The following is a 16,239-nucleotide window of genomic DNA, read 5'->3' on the forward strand; positions in this document are numbered from 1 at the left end:
AGGCAGTCTTGCTGATTGAGAAAATGCAGAGATGCTGGGAAGATGAAACAGACTGGACGACTGCTTTGCAGAACATCCAAGTTGTGTCCTCAAAAATGACCTCGAGTTTCCAGTTGCCTGACACTGCAACACACCACTGTCTTCCACACCAACATCTCTGGCTCAGGTTTGCTGCAGTACTGCAGAAAGACTCGGTGCAAGCTGAAAGAATAATGTCCCAAATTCCGCTTGGGGACTCCACAACCTTCAGGACTCAAAACTGAGTTCAATAATTTTCAGGCCTGGGCATATTTTTCAATCTCCCTCATCTACCCCATACACCAGGACTTGTCATCACATGGGCTGCTTTCATCACAGCCAACCTAGTTTCATACACTAATGGTCCCCATCAGCAGGTTTTCTTTCTCCTCAGCTCACCATTTTCCATTCTTTCATCTGCCCAACTGCTGTTGTTTCTCTCTAGACTCCTTCACTATCTATCGTTTACTTCTTCTCTTCCTCCCCCACTCCTTGTCATCAACATAAATACCACTTTTCCCTAGCTAGTATCAGTTCTTAAGGAGAGGCACTGAACCCAAAACATTGAGTCTGCTTTCTCTCCACAGATGCTACCGGACCTGAGTTTCTCCAGCAATTTCTGCTTGAGTTTCAGATTTCCAGCATCTGCAACTCTGTGGGGGTTTTTTTGTTACAGATTTAAAATAACTGGCAAAAGTAAAAATAAGACAAGAAAAATATGTTTACTCCTTTCAAGTGGTTAAGGTCTGAAATGCACCTCCTGAGACTGTGGTGGAGGCAGGTTAAGTATTCAAAAGAATATTGGACTGGTTGCTGAAAAAGAACAATGTGCAGGTCTACAGGTATAAGGTGGAGCAATGGCAATAGACAAATAACTAATTTGCTGAATTTAATGCACCATGATGTGTCGAATGGATTCCCTGTAACTGTTCCATGATTTTGAGATTAACAGATAATACATTTTTATTTATTCATTTTTGAGAGATATAATCGTTGCTGACTGGTCAGCATTTATTGCCTGTGCTTAGGTGGCAGCTATGTAGTTTTTGCTGTAACTGTCAAGTTTGAACTCCTGTGCAATTGATACTTTTCAGAATTTAATGTTAACTTTTGTATTAAAAAAAAAAACAAACATGCAAATATAGGGAGAACAGTGGCACAGCACATTGTTGTTTCAACACTTTGATCATGGAGGAGAAGTAGAAAACAGAAACACATTCAGCTCCTTACAGTGGTTGGATCTCAGGGCATGTTTTCAGTTCACAAACTTCAGGAGCTGGGGAGATGATGCGTTAGGTGTTTTACAATAGAGATAAAAAAGGTAGAAAACTAAATTCAGAGCTTTCTTTCCCAACATTATTTTTAAAAATAATGAACAAAATGTATTTGCTATTAAGAGTAAGCCATATTGTTAGTCCATAAAACTGTTAAAGGACTGCCTTTAACTGGTTTCTCTAGTTCAAGTATATAAAAACTAGGAGCAGTAGGCGGCCATTTGGCCTTTAAGCCTGCTCCACCATTCAGTAAGATCATGACTGATCTTTTTGTGGACTCAGCTCCACTTACCCACCCTCTCACTGTAACCCTTAATTCCTTTACTGTTCAAAAGAATTAGCTTTGAAAGCATTTACTGAGGAAGCCTCAACTACTTCACTGAGTAGGGAATGCATTGATTCACAACACTCACGATGAAGAAGTTCCTTCTCAATTCAATTGTAAATCTGCTCCCCTTAACTTTGAGGCTATGCCCTCTTATCCTAGTTTCACCCGCCAGTGGAAACATCCTCTCTACTTCTATCTTATCTATTCCCTTTATAATTTTTTGTGTTTCAGTAAGATTTCCCCCTCATTCTTCTAAATTCCAAAGAATATAATTCCAGTCTACTCAGTCTCTCCTCATAAGCCAACCCCCTCAACTCCGGAATCAAGCTATCTGAACCTTCTCTGCACCCCCTCTAATGCCAGTACATCCTTTCCCAAGTAAGGAGACCAAAATTGTATGTAGTTCTCCAGGTGTGGTCTCACCAGCACCAGCTGTAACATAACCTCCCTGCTTTTAAACTCAAACCCTTTAGCAATGAAGGGCAAAATTTCTTTTGCCTTCTTAATTTCCTGTTGCACCTGCAGACCAACCCTCTGTGATTCATGCTGTCCAGGTCTCTCTGCACAGCAACATGCTGCAATTTTTTTTACCATTCAAGTACAATCCTTTTTACTGCTATTCCTACCAAAATGGATGACTTCTCATTTATTAACATTGTACTCCAATCTCATATGGCATAATAAAAATGCACTGAAAGTCAAAGAACTGTAACAACCATGCAATTTTTAAATTAGATTTTCTTTACCTGTGGCTGAGAAAGCATATCCAAGCTCCATGAGCAGATCTTCCCATCAGTAGAAACGCTGATCAAGTTATGAGCATTCTGGGAACCAACGACATTCACACAGTAGACTGGATGCTGTAGGCAGATTAGTTTCTGCTTAATACCTTGCCCAAAATGATTGTTACAAATGTTTTAATCATTTTACCAATACATGTAAAGTTTAAAAAACGTTAAAAGGTCAATTCTACAATTTTTTTCAAAAATGATTTTTAATCTCTGATCTTCAAAATCTTAATTTAGCTAGTTGTTATTTTTGAACTGTACCGTGTGAGCAGCAGCAGAGAGTGGTGTTCTTTGGACTGGTGTCCTTTTATTACTGCGATTATCCCAGAGCACAATCTGGCCAGAATATGTGCCTCCAACTACAAGATTTGGATGAAATCGTGCAAAGGATGCTGACATCACAGATGACTGTTGAAAAACATAATAAAGTCAGTTGTCTATCAAGAAAAAGGAACAGAGCAGCAATTTTCAATTGCATTATCTAGGTAGTTCCATTTAGGACTAAACCAGAATATTATGCTCATTCAGATGCGTTTTAATCTCACATCCATTGGACAATTTAAATTAATCTTTCAGCTTGATTTATTTCTTTGCAATAACAGACCATAGCAGGAGTACGCCATTTAACGTGATTATCTGATTATCCTCAATTCTAATTTCCTGCCTTAGTCCCAGAACCTTCAATTCCCTTAATGATTGGAAATATGTGTCTCAGCCTTATACTGAACAGCCCATCCTCAACTGCCCTCTGTGGTAAAGAAATCCACAGAATCACGTATGCTGAGAGAACAAATTCCTCCTCATCTCAGTGCTAAACTGGCATCTCCTTAGTCTGGTCCTAGACTCTCCCATAAGGGGAAACTACCTCTCTGCATCTATCCTGTCAAACCCCAAAGATTCTTAACATTTCAGTAAAGTTTCCTCTCATCCTTCTAAACTCCATTGAGTACAGGCCCAACCCATTCCACCTCTCATAAGAGAACCCCTCCATTTCCAGGGTCAAGCTAATGAACATTATCTGGACTGCCTCTGATGCCAGCATACGTTTCCATGGAAAATGGGATCAAACTACTCCAGTATTCTAGCTGTGATGACTAGTACCTTGTATAGTTTTAGCAAAGCCACCTTTTTATCTGCTATTCCCTGTGGCATGAAGGGTAACAGCCCATTTGCTTTTTCTATTACCTGAATTTCGATGCTAGCTTCTTGTGATTCACTCACTGGAACTCCCAAATCCCTCTGTATTGCAGCATTTTTGCTGTCTTTTCCAATTAAATAACCTCCAACTCTTCTATTCTTACTGTCAAAATGCATGACCTATCACTTTCCCACATTATATTCCACCTGCCGAGTTTTTGTTTACTCATTTCACTTGTTTATAACCGTAGACGTCGTGTGTCATCCTCACTATTACCTTCCCACTAATTTTATGTCATTTTCGAACATGATGATAGTACATTCACTTCCCTCATCTAAGTCATTAATAATATACTGCGAATAATTGTGACATCAGCATTGATCCCTGATACAGGGTGCCATCTGAAAATGCCTCTTTTATCCTAACTGCAATCGGTTCTGCTATAACATGTGTTCCTTCAACACGAATTGGCTTTAACATGATTGAAGTATTTCGACTGTTATTTGCAGAAAGCAAACTTTTCTTACCCGTATTAGCTATAACGTGATTCTAGCCTCGTTAGTTTAAATGGCACAGTTATTGCGCGATTTTCTTATAACACGAGATCACATGAGAATTGCATCATATCAGAACCAACTGAATCTATCTTTTATTCTATCCTCTATCCATGCTAATATACTTACCAAGCTCATGGATTCTTATCTTATTAAGTAGTCTTGTATATGGTACCTCAACAAATACCTTTTGGAAATCCAAATGTATTACAGCTACTAGCTCCCTTCATCTCTGCACTTGTTACCTCCTCAAAAAAACTGGATTAAGTTTGTCAGGCATAATTTCCCTTTCATACAGCCATATTGATACTGCTTGATCATAGTATAGGTTTCTAAAATCTGAAAGAACTGCAATGCTGTAAATTAGAAACAAAACCAGAAGTTGCCGGAAAAGCTAAGTAGTTCGGGCAGCATCTGTGAAGAGAAATCAAGAATTAAACATTTTGGGTCCAATGACCCTTCCTTAGAACCAGAAATTTGAGGAAGGATCACCAGCCTGAAACGTTAACTCTGATTTCTCTTCGCAGATGCTGCCAGAACTGCTTAGCTTTAGCAGCAACCTGTTTTTGCTTTATGTGTTTCTAAATGCTGTTTTATTACATCCTTTATAATGCTCATAATATTTTCCCAAAAACTAACTGGCTTTTGTCCCCCTTTTTGAATAAGGTGGTTACATTGGCAGTTTTCTAATCCTGTGGGACTTTTCCAGAATCTAAAAATTCTTGGAAGATTACAACCAGTGTATCCACTATCCCTGTAGGTGCTTCCTTTAAAATCATAGGTTGCAACCCATCAGGCCAAAGGGAACTTATTGTCAGTTGGACACATTAATTTCCCGAGTACATTTCTCTAGTGATAGTTAGTGTTTTATTTCTTTTCTCTAAGACCACCATGCCTCCATACTTTAGCCCTATGATTCTTTAATATTTTTGGGACACCATTAATATCCGCTATTGTGAACTCTTCTCCATTTTATGGCTCCCCAGTATTATTTCCCCAGTCTTGTTCTCTGAGAAATCCACACTCACTGTTGCCTCTTTCTTCCTTTTTTATGTATTTAAATAAGCTCTAACTACCTGTTTCTGTATTACTTGTTAGTTATCCCCATTGCTTATTTTCTCCCTCATTACTTTCCAGGTCATGTTTTGATGGCTTTTAAAACCTTCCCAATTCTCTGGCTTTCCTCTAATCTTTGCTACATTGTATTTTTTTTTCCCCAATTTGATACAGTCCTTAACTTCCTGGTTAGTTGTGGTTAGTTTCTAGAATCTTCTTTTCTCATTGGAAAATATCTTTGCCGTGAGTCAAATGTCTGCTATTGTTCATTAAACATCCTTTCTGCTAAACTCTTCTCCCTATCCACTCCAACCAATTCTGACCTCATTCCCACCTTTTTCATTTTAGCACAGTTATCTCCGATTCAAATTCTTGCTCTCAAATGAATGCTAAATTCTACCATATTTTGGTCACTGCTCCCAAGGGAAACGAAGATCATTTATTAAATCTGTGTCATTATACATTACCAGTCCAAAATAGCCTGATCCCTGGTTAGATCCGAATATATTATTCTAGGAAACTATTTTGAGTATACCTATCAAAGGCTTCCTCATAGCTGCCTCTGACAATTTTATTTTTCCAATCTGTATGATGATTAAAATCACCTATAATTAATATACTGCCTTTCTCATATGCCCTCATTATCTCCTGATTTAATACTTATCCTACATAACCGCTACTGTTAGGTGCCTGTAGACCTCTGCCACCAACGTTGCCTTCTCCTAGTTATGCTTAACTCCACCAATGTGGATTCTACACCATTTGGGCCAATATCAAATTTGCATAATATTGCAAGTGTGAGGACACAGGTATAATCTCCATAATAATCTTTGCAAATGTGACTGTGTTAATTCACTTCTGAAATTTGAAAGATTATTTTCTATGTTTCTATTAAGAAAGGCATGTTTCCTAACCATTTTAGGTTGAACACATAAGGGTAAACTCAAGAATGCCAAATTTCAAACAATTCATACCAAAGGGGAGTGGAGTACTGGTTGGTTGACAAGTTGTCTCTGATTGGCTGAGGCACTGTCGTGAAGAAAACAATAGAAAAACCACAGGCCCTTGTTACTCCCAGTAATTCAATCAATCAATCATTAGGATATAAAATTTAAGCACCTAGTATCACAATGTCACTAAAATTCATACACTATACTCAACTGTATGGTCGCTAGGAAATCTTTTCAGTAATGGCATGATGCCAGATAGACAAGTCATATATCTCAGCAAGTGGCTGATTGAGTCAAACTGCACGTCTTCAGTTGTTTGCTACAGACAGACACAAACTTTTGCAAATAGGCTGCATTTACAACATACAAAACAAAATATCCACTGTTAGATGGAATTTTATAGTTGGACGACATTTGCTGAACAGTCGTGACTGTGCCAATTGCTCAACTGGCAATTAACTTAAGATAATCAGTCAAAGGTGTAACATGGTACATTTACACTTGCTGGAACCAACATATATACATAAGCAAGGACTTGCTCCCTGCAAAGGAAGGATTTTAAGCCTTTCATGTTTTTTGAATTACCTATGAGTTTAGAGGGACTACAATTCCCCATTGTTTTCATTACAGTACCACTTCAGTCAAAAAGAGTTGATCAGCCAAACAATCAGCACTTCCTTCTTCCTTGAGGATATGTTGTTGCTACTGTTTGAGATTTAACATTTTTCTGTTTGTCCTGACAAGTGCAAAATGAGGAGCTTTGCCAAAATGTCTATCCTTTCAGCCATATTTCCTTCAACAATTATAAATACTTCCATTTTACTCATTCGCATGTTTAACTCTGTATAGTTAAAGGCCCTCTCTTTTGTTTTGGTTTGGAACTGACAGTTAAGGTTAAGAATTGAACTTTGAAAGTTGGTTTTAAGGAAGTAAACAAAGATGGATGTGAACTGGCCTAGAAAACACTGCAATGTAATTACTATTTTAAGGACACTAGACACTTTGACATTTCCGCCACCTCCAAACAGACCCCACCACCAGGAATATATTTCCCTCACCACCCCTTTCCGCCTTCCGCAAAGACCGTTCCCTCCATGACTACCTGGTCAGGTCCACGCCCCCCCCACAACCCACCCTCCCATCCTGGCACTTTCCCCTACCTCCGCAGGAACTGCAAAACCTGCGCCCACACCTCCTCCCTCACCTCTATCCAAGGCCCTAAAGGAGCCTTCCACATCCATCAAAGTTTTACCTGCACATCCACTAATATCATTTATTGCATCCGTTGCTCCCGATGCGGTCTCCTCTACATTGGGGAGACTGGGCGCCTCCGAGCAGAGCGCTTTAGGGAACATCTCCGGGACACCCGCACCAATCAACCACACCGCCCCGTGGCCCAACAATTCAACTCCCCCTCCCAATCTGCCGAGGACAGGGAGGTCCTGGGCCTCCTTCACCGCCGCTCCCTCACCACCAGACACCTGGAGGAAGAACGCCTCATCTTCCGCCTCGGAACACTTCAACCTCAGGGCATCAATGTGGACTTCAACAGTTTCCTCATTTCCCCTTCCCCCACCTCACCTTAGTTCCAAACTTCCAGCTCAGCACTGTCCCCATGACTTGTCCGGACTTGTTCTACCTGCCTATCTCCTTTTCCACCTATCCACTCCACCCTCTCCTCCCTGACCTATCACCTTCATCCCCTCCCCCACTCACCCATTGTACTCTATGCTACTTTCTCCACACCCCCACCCTCCTCTAGCTCATCTCTTCACGCTTCAGGCTCACTGCCTTTATTCCTGATGAAGTGCTTTTGCCCGAAACGTCGATTTCGAAGCTCCTTGGATGCTGCCTGAACTGCTGTGCTCTTCCAGCACCACTAATCCAGAATCTGGTTTCCAGCATCTGCAGTCATTGTTTTTACCACTTTGGCACCAAGGTGCTGCTATGCCCAGCTGGTTGGATGTTGAATTGGTCAATCAAGGGAAGGAGAAAGTGAGGTCTGCAGATGCTGGAGATCAGAGCTGAAAATGTGTTGCAGGAAAAGCGCAGCAGGTCACCTAAGCGCAGCAGGAATCAAGGGAAGACCAGTTCTAACCAGCCGATCACCGAGAACTTTGATTGGAAAGAAACTTCAAAAACCTTTCTGACTAGGTTTTTAGAAGCTCCAGAGACTGCTGCTGCGTTTTGCTCTCTCTCTCTCTCTAATTTTCCATCAAGTTATTGAATTGTTAAATGTTCTGAGAAAAGAATCCCTGTCAGTAGGAAATAAATGAATGTTTCTGAAGGTCTTCTGAAACCATTTGCATTCACCAGTGACTTCAGATTTCAAACAAGCTCTAAATATGTACAAAGCTTTCTCCCAGAATTTTATGAAAAACTGATATCATATGGAATGGTTTATTGAACCAGCAAATTACAATTCACTTATTTTCTTTAATTTTCCCTTAGCCATGGTCTGCTGTCTGTGTGACTGGAGGATTGATTAAAAAAGACTTTTTTTTAGGTTGCACATTAAGCAGGATTGCACATTAGGTGAACATCAATGTTCAACTAAAATTATATTGTTGATAATACACTGTTAATTTTTTTTTAGATTAGATTACATTACTGTGTGGAAACAGGCCCTTCGGCCCAACAAATCCACACCGACCCGCCGAAGCGCAACCCACCCATACCCCTACATTTACCCCTTACCTAACACTACGGGCAATTTAGTATGGCCAATTCACCTGATCTGCACATCTTTGGACTGTGGGAGGAAACCGGAGCACCCGGAGGAAACGCACGCAGACACGGGGAGAACGTGCAAACTCCACACAGTCAGTCGCCTGAGGCGGGAATTGAACCCGGGTCTCTGACGCTGTGAGGCAGCAGTGCTAACCACTGGGCCACCGTGCCGCCCACTGGATTTGTTTAAGCTATAAACGTAGTGTCCAAAATCTCTTATTAATGGTGTCACGGTGGTTCAGTGGTTAGCACTGCTGCCTCCCAGTGCCAGGAACCAAAGTTCAATTCCAGCCTCAGGCAACTGTCTGTGTGGAGTTTGGACATTCTCTCCAAGTCTGCATGGGTTTCCTCCGGATGCTCTGGTTTCTTCCTACAGTCCAAATACGTGTAGGTTAGGTGAATTGGCCATGCTATGTTGTCCATAGTGTTCAGGGATGTGCAGGCTAGATGCATTAGCCAGGGGAAATGTAGAGTAATAAGGTTGGGGAGTGGGTCTGGGTGGAATACTTCTCGGAAGGTCGGTCTGGACTTGTTGGGCCAAATGACCTGTTTCCATACTGTAGGGATTGTATGATTAATAAAGTTTTGTTCGAACAATTGGGCAATTTTGAGAGTCATTGAATGTTTTAATTTAAACGTGTTGCAAATCTAGTGATAGTAAGGCTGATTTGGTTTGGCTTGCTATCTGTGTCATAACAATAGTAACAATGATAAATGGTCAATGTAGTTATGGAATATTTAGTGGTATGACCAGCTTTTCTAAACATAGTTACTAATCTCACAGAGCTGTTTTAGCTGGAAGGCAAAACAGAGAAAAATGTTGACTTGCATTGTTCATACCTAATCCTTACCAGCTGAATATTGATGAGTTTGGAAAATAGCTTCTTTGTTGAAACTGGATTTTTCAGCCATGCAAATAACACTGGGATAGCTGACATCTATTTATGAATGCTTTAATCAAATTCATTTCCACTGTTACAAGACATTAGGCAAGAATTTTCCAAAGTTGACTTGGGGTGGGGGGGATGTTTGCAGGTAAAGGTACTGCTGGAAATGGGAAATCTTCAAAAATCAGATGACAAGTGTCCAGAGAAGGTAAATTCCTGTTCTGGTGAAAAGCAAGGTTTGTAGGAGTAGGGAATGCTAGATGACTAGAGAAATTGAGGTTTTGATTAGGAAAAAGAAGGAAACATATGCCAAGTATAGACAGCAGAGAGTAAGTAAGCCCTTAGAAGAGTATAAAGGCGGTTGGAGTATACTTAAGGGGGAAATCAGGAGGGCAAAAAGGGGACATGCCAGCTTTGGCAAATAGGGCTAAGGAGAATCCAAAGGGATTATATAAATACATTAAAGACAAAGGGGTCACTAGGGAGAGAATAGGGCCCTCAAAGATCAACAAGGCTGCCTATGTGTGGACCGCAGGAGATGGGAGAGATACTAAACAGTATTTTGCATCAATGTTTACTGTGAAGGAGGACATGGAAGATATAGAATGTAGGGAAATAGATGGTGTCATCTTGAAAGATGTCCATATTAGAGGTGGTGGTGCTGGATGCCTTTAAACATATAAAGGTGGATAAATCCCCAGAAACTCATCAGATGTGCACCAGAAGGCTGTGGGAAGCTAGGGAAGTGTTTACTAGGGCCCTTACTGAGATATTTGTATCATTAACAGTCACAGGTGAGGTGCCAGAAGACTGGAGGTTGGCTAACATGGTGCCACTATTCAAGAAAGGTGGTAAAGAAAAGCCAGGGAACTATAGACCGGTCAGCCTGACATCGGTGGTGGGTAAGTTGTTGGAGGGAATCCTGAGGAACTGGAAAGACAAGGACCGATTAGGGATAGTCAACCTCGCTTTGTGCATGGGAAATCATGTCTCACGAACTCGACTGAGTTTTCTGAAGAAGTAATGAAGTGGATTGATGAGGGCAAAGCGGTGGATGTGACCTATGTGGACTTCAGTGAAGCATTCGAGAGGTTCCTCATAGTAGACTGGTTAGCAAGGTTAGATCACATGGACTACAGAGGGAACTAGCCATTTGGATACAGAACTGGCTCAAAGCTGGAAGACAGAGGGTGGTGGTGGAGAGTTGCCTTTCAGACTGGAAGCAGTGACCAGTGGAGTGCCACAAGGATGAATGCTGGGTCTACTGCTTTTTACCATTATGTAAATGATTTGGATGCGAACATAGGAGGTATAGTTAGTAAGTTTGCAGATGGCACCAAAATTGGACGTTTGGTGGACAGTGAAGAAAGTTACCTCAGAGTATAACAGGATCTTGATCAGATGGGCCAATGGGCTGAGAAGTGGGAGATGAAGTTTAACTTAGATAAATGTTAGGTGTTGCATTTTGGAAAGGCAAATCAAGGCAGGACTTATATACTTAATGGTAAGGTCCTGGGTAGCATTGCTGAATGAAAAAACCTTGGATTGCAGGTTCATAGTTCCTTGAAAGTCACAGGTAGATAGGATAGTGAAGAAGGCATTTGGTATGCTTTGCATTATTAGTCAGAGCATTGAGTACAGGGGTTGGGAGGTCATATTGTAGCTGTACAGGCCACTTTTGAAATATTGTGTGCAATTCTGGTCTACCTTCTTCCTATCGGAAAGATGTTGTGAAACTTGAAAGAGTTCAGAAAAGATTTACAAGGATGCTGCCAGGGTTGGAGGATTTGAGCTATGGAGAGAGGATGAATGCAAAGGACAAAGAAAATTACAGCACAGAATCAGGCCCTTCAGCCCTCCAAGCCTGTGCTGATTCAGATCCTCTATTTAAACCTGTCACCTATTTTCTAAGGATCTATATCCCTCTGCTCTCTACCCATTCATGTATCTGTCTAGATACATCTTAAATGACACTATTGTGCCCACCTCTACCTCCTCCGCTGGCAACACCTTCCAGGCACCTACCACCCTCTCTGTAAAGAACTTTCCACACATATCTCCCTTAAACATTTTCCTCTCACCTTGAACTCATGGCCTCTAGTAATTGAGTCCCCCACACTGGGAAAAAGCTTCTTGCTATCCACTCTGTTTATACTTCTCATGATTTTGTAGACCTCAATCAGGTCCCTCCCTCAACCTCCATCTTTTTAATGAAAATAATCTTTATCTACTCAGCTTCTCTACATAGCTAGTGCCCTCCATACCAGACAATATCCTGGTGAACCTCTTCAGCACCCTCTCCAAAGCATCCACATCCTTTTGGTAATGTGGTGACCAGATCTGTACACAATATTCCAAATGTGACCAAACCAAAGTCCTATACAACAATAATATGACCTGCCAATACTTGTACTCAATACCCCATCCGATGAGGCAAAGCAAACCATATGCCTTCTCAACCACTCTATCGGCCTGCGTTGCTACCTTCAGGGTACAATAGGCCTGAACACCCAGATCTCTCTGTACAACAATTTTCCTCAGGGCTTCTCCATTTACTGTAAAGTTTGCTCTTGAATTAGATCTTCCAAAATGCATCATCTCGCATTTAGCCAGATTGAATTCCATCTGCCATTTCTCTGCTCAACTCTCCAAGTTATTTATATTCTGCTGCACTCTCTGACAGTCCCCTTCAATATCTGATACTCCACCAATTTTATTGTCAGTTGCATACTTGCTAATCAGAACACCTATACTTTCTTCCAGATCATTTATGTATATCACAAACAACATTGGTCCCAATACGGATCCCTGTGGAACACTACTGGTCATAGTTCTTCATTTTGAGAAACTCCCTTCCACTACTCTCTATCTCCTGCTGCACAGCCAATTCTCCATTCATCTAGCTAGTCCACCCTGGACCCCATGCGACTTTAGTTTCTCCATCAGCCTACCATGGAGAACCTTATCAAATGCCTTATTAAAGTCCATGTATATGACATGAGCAACCCTTCCCTCATCAATCAACTTAGTCACATCCTCAAAGAATTCTACTGAGTTGGTAAGACATGACCTTCCCTGCACAAAACCATGCTACCTGTCACTGACAAGCCCATTTTCTTCCAAATGTAAATAGATCCTATCCCTCAGTATCTTCTGAGGCTTTCCGACCACTGACATCAGGCTCACCGGACTATAATTACCTAGATCATTCCTACTATCCTTCTTAAATAAGGCTGGGGCTGTTTTTCCTGGAGCATTGGAGGCTGAGAAGTGACCTTATAGAGGTTTTTAAAATCATGTGGGGCATGGACAGGGTAAATAAACAAGGTCTTTTCCCTGGGGTGGGGGAGTCCAGAACAAGAGGACATACATTTAGGGTGAGCAGAGAAAAATTTAAAAAGGACTTAAGGGGCAACTTTTTAAACAAAGTGTGGTGTGTGTATGGAATGAACTGCTAGAGGAAGTGACGGAGGCTGGTAAAATTACAACATTTAAAAGGCATCTGGATGGGTATATAAATAGCCTGACCGAAGGGTCTGTTTTCATGCTGTTACATCTCTATGACATATACAATATCTTATATAGCTAGCATGTGACATAAAGTATTTAACACTATTACCAACATAAAAGTGTTGAAAATTAATGTATATGCTAGAGTGATTAAATTGTTAAGTTCACAAGCATGAGAAAGTCTTAAGCGATGGTCCACATTTCTAAGTGAATTAAATAAAGGCTTTGGTTGAACGAGATCTCATACTGTACCTGGCAATGGAAGACATATTCTGGAGTAGTTTTCTTAAATTTCATGTTCCACACAAGAGCTACACCATCTGGTTCATGAGGAACATCTTCATTGTTGTTATACGAAGCAACAAGTAGTTCTGGATACTATTGACAGCAAGATCAGAAAAGAAACATTAACAGGAACAGTAGGTTGCCTGAGGCACAGCAATACTATGCTCCTCGGTAGTTAACATATTAGCTGTACATCAGTCACTATTACAAACAGATGAGGCTGCAAACTGCTGCAAGCTGCAAGTCTACATAGTATTTCAGAACCTTTAGAGAATCAGAGAGGGCTGTGTGAAATATAATAGTTTGTTACTAAGGATATTGATGGGATGCAAGTTAAACACATAACATTTAAGTGACGGACTACTACCACTCGTTTTTCTATACAGGTCTTTCCTGATTTAGACTGTGCACGTCAGGGAGAATTCTTCAATCTGACTGATTGAAGATGCTAAACATGTATGCCTAGTTCACACAGATCTTCTGTAAAGTATGCAGCTTTGCTTCAGGCTCAGTCACTAACTTCAAACACTGTTTGTCTCTCCATGAATGCAACCAGGCTTGTTGTGTATTTTTAGCATTTTCTACTTTTATTTCAGAATTCCAGTATCTGCAATATTCTACTTTTAGATTAAGGTAGAGGTTAAAATATATCATAAACTTAACCAATGTATTCATTTATTGTGAATTTATGATATATAAAATGTTATTTTCTAAACATAAAATTCGTTTTTCAGAATCAAACAGGTTATTAATTAAGAACTTAATACATTATAACGACTCAGTCACACTTTAACAACTCAGTCATACTTTATTCAATACATAGCTTCTTTAAGGTTTCTGTATCAAGACTAAGAGTGCAAAAGTAAAATATTAACAGTGGACACCACAGAGAAGTATGTAATCTATGACTGAATGCATACATGTGAAATCCAGTAATGCATTCTGAGATGTATGGTTTTATGTGCCAGCATTTTTTCTACCATGTTCAATATGAGTTCCCTAGCTATCATTATAGTATCTAATGTAAATGGGGTAAGTCAAGGATGGGGAGCTCAAGACACTTCTCCTGCTTATGTGGCAAGTTGGGCATAGTTCCAGTGTGCAGGAGGTATCTCCATCTGCATCTCCTGGAAGTCCCAATACCAGAACTTGATCAGTGACTTGGAACACTGTTGAGTATCCCCTCAGCTGAGTGTATCGTGGATAGTACACACAGAGAGAGAATGGAAGACCACCAGGCATAGGAAAAGGACCAGGATTGCAATGCAGGAATCCCCTGTGGCCACCTCCTGCAAAACAGATATACCACTATGGATACTGTTGGGTGAGAATGACCTCTCAGAGGAAAGTAGCAACAGTCCTTTTTTTTTGCACCTTGGTGGCCTTGCTGCGTGGAAGAGGAATCATATGCCTATAAATGCTACAATAGGGGATTGTTACTATAGGGCATGCTACCCGGAGTGCTGCTGTGGCCACAAACAAGATTCCAGGATGGTATGTTGCCTCTTGGGTGCTCGAGGCAAGAATGGTTTGAGGCAGCACAAGATATTCTGGAGTGGGAGGGTGAATAGCCAATGGTCATAGAACACATCAGTACCAACAACATAGGTAAAAATAAGGGACAATGTCCTAAAAGTACAACATAGGAATTAGGAAGTGCTGAAGCAATACATGCTGGACAGATTGCACCAGATTAGGAACAAAACTGATTTCCAAGGGAAATATTTGCGAGTACACTCAGGGAGGACTTAAACTAGAACGGCCAGGGAACTTATACAGGGAAACAAGATGGAGGACAAAAAGGTCAAAAACAAAATATAGAATGGATAAGATGATAAGTGATAGGCAGAAAATTCAAGGGCAAGAATCAAACAGGGCCACAGTGCAAAATAATGCAAATGAGACCACTATGAAGTGAAGTGGAATCTGTATTGGTACAGCTTAGAAACACCAAGAGGCAGAAAATGATCATGGGGTTGTACAAATAAATTGTAGTGGTAAAGTTGAAGAAAGAACGAAACAGGAAATCAGAGATGGTTGCAATAAAAGTACAGCTGTCATTATGAGAGATACTAACCTGATATAGATTGGGCAAATCAAATCAGTAACAATGCCACAGAAGATAAATTCCTGGATTATTTGCAAGGTGGTTTTCTGGATCAACATGTTTAACTGCCAACGGGACAACAGGCCCTCTTAGATTGGATAAAATGCAATGAGAAAAAAATTGGCAATCTAGCTGCCAATTTTGGAGAAGGCCCTTTTGGAGAAGAGTGACCATAATATGACAGAATTCTTCATTAAGATGGAATGTGGTACGGTTGATTCTGAGACTTGGATCCTCAATCTAAATGAAGGAACTATGATGATATGAGGCAAAAGTTGGCTACAATAACTTGGGAAATGTTAGTTAAAGTGATGAGTGGAAAGTCAATGGTAAACTTTTAAAGAATGTATGGAGAAACTGCAATGATTATTCATTCCTTTCTGGCACAAAAATAAAACCAGAAAGGTGGCCCAATCAAGGCTAACAAGAGAAATTAAGGATAATACAAGATCTAAAGAAGAGACATACAAATTGGCCAAAAAAAAAAGCAAGCTTGAGGGTTAGGAGCAGTTTAGATTTCAGCAAAGGAATGCAAAAGAATTGATTAAAATGGAAGAAAATAGAGTACGAGAGTACAAAGAACAAACTAATTGTAAAAACCTTCGAGAAGTACA

General features: G+C 40.5%; 1 protein-coding gene across 5 annotated transcripts in view; it reads right to left on the reverse strand.

Moving 5' to 3' along the window:
• Positions 1 to 16,239, reverse strand: part of LOC122551568 (cytoplasmic dynein 1 intermediate chain 2) — an 87,735-nt gene that overhangs the window by 11,365 nt on the left and 60,131 nt on the right. For all 5 annotated transcript variants that reach the window (XM_043693645.2, XM_043693646.2, XM_043693647.2 and 2 more), the window contains 3 exons: positions 13,486 to 13,611; positions 2,670 to 2,816; positions 2,367 to 2,480 (listed from right to left, as the gene is read on the reverse strand). In XM_043693645.2, the coding sequence (XP_043549580.2) occupies positions 2,367 to 2,480; positions 2,670 to 2,816; positions 13,486 to 13,611 (387 nt within the window). The remainder of the gene's footprint in view (positions 1 to 2,366; positions 2,481 to 2,669; positions 2,817 to 13,485; positions 13,612 to 16,239) is intronic.

This window comes from Chiloscyllium plagiosum, unplaced genomic scaffold (genome assembly GCF_037043375.1).
Source record: "Chiloscyllium plagiosum isolate Xiang-an unplaced genomic scaffold, Cpla_swu_hap1 HiC_scaffold_7, whole genome shotgun sequence".
In the NCBI taxonomy this organism is placed as follows: Eukaryota; Metazoa; Chordata; class Chondrichthyes; order Orectolobiformes; family Hemiscylliidae; genus Chiloscyllium; species Chiloscyllium plagiosum.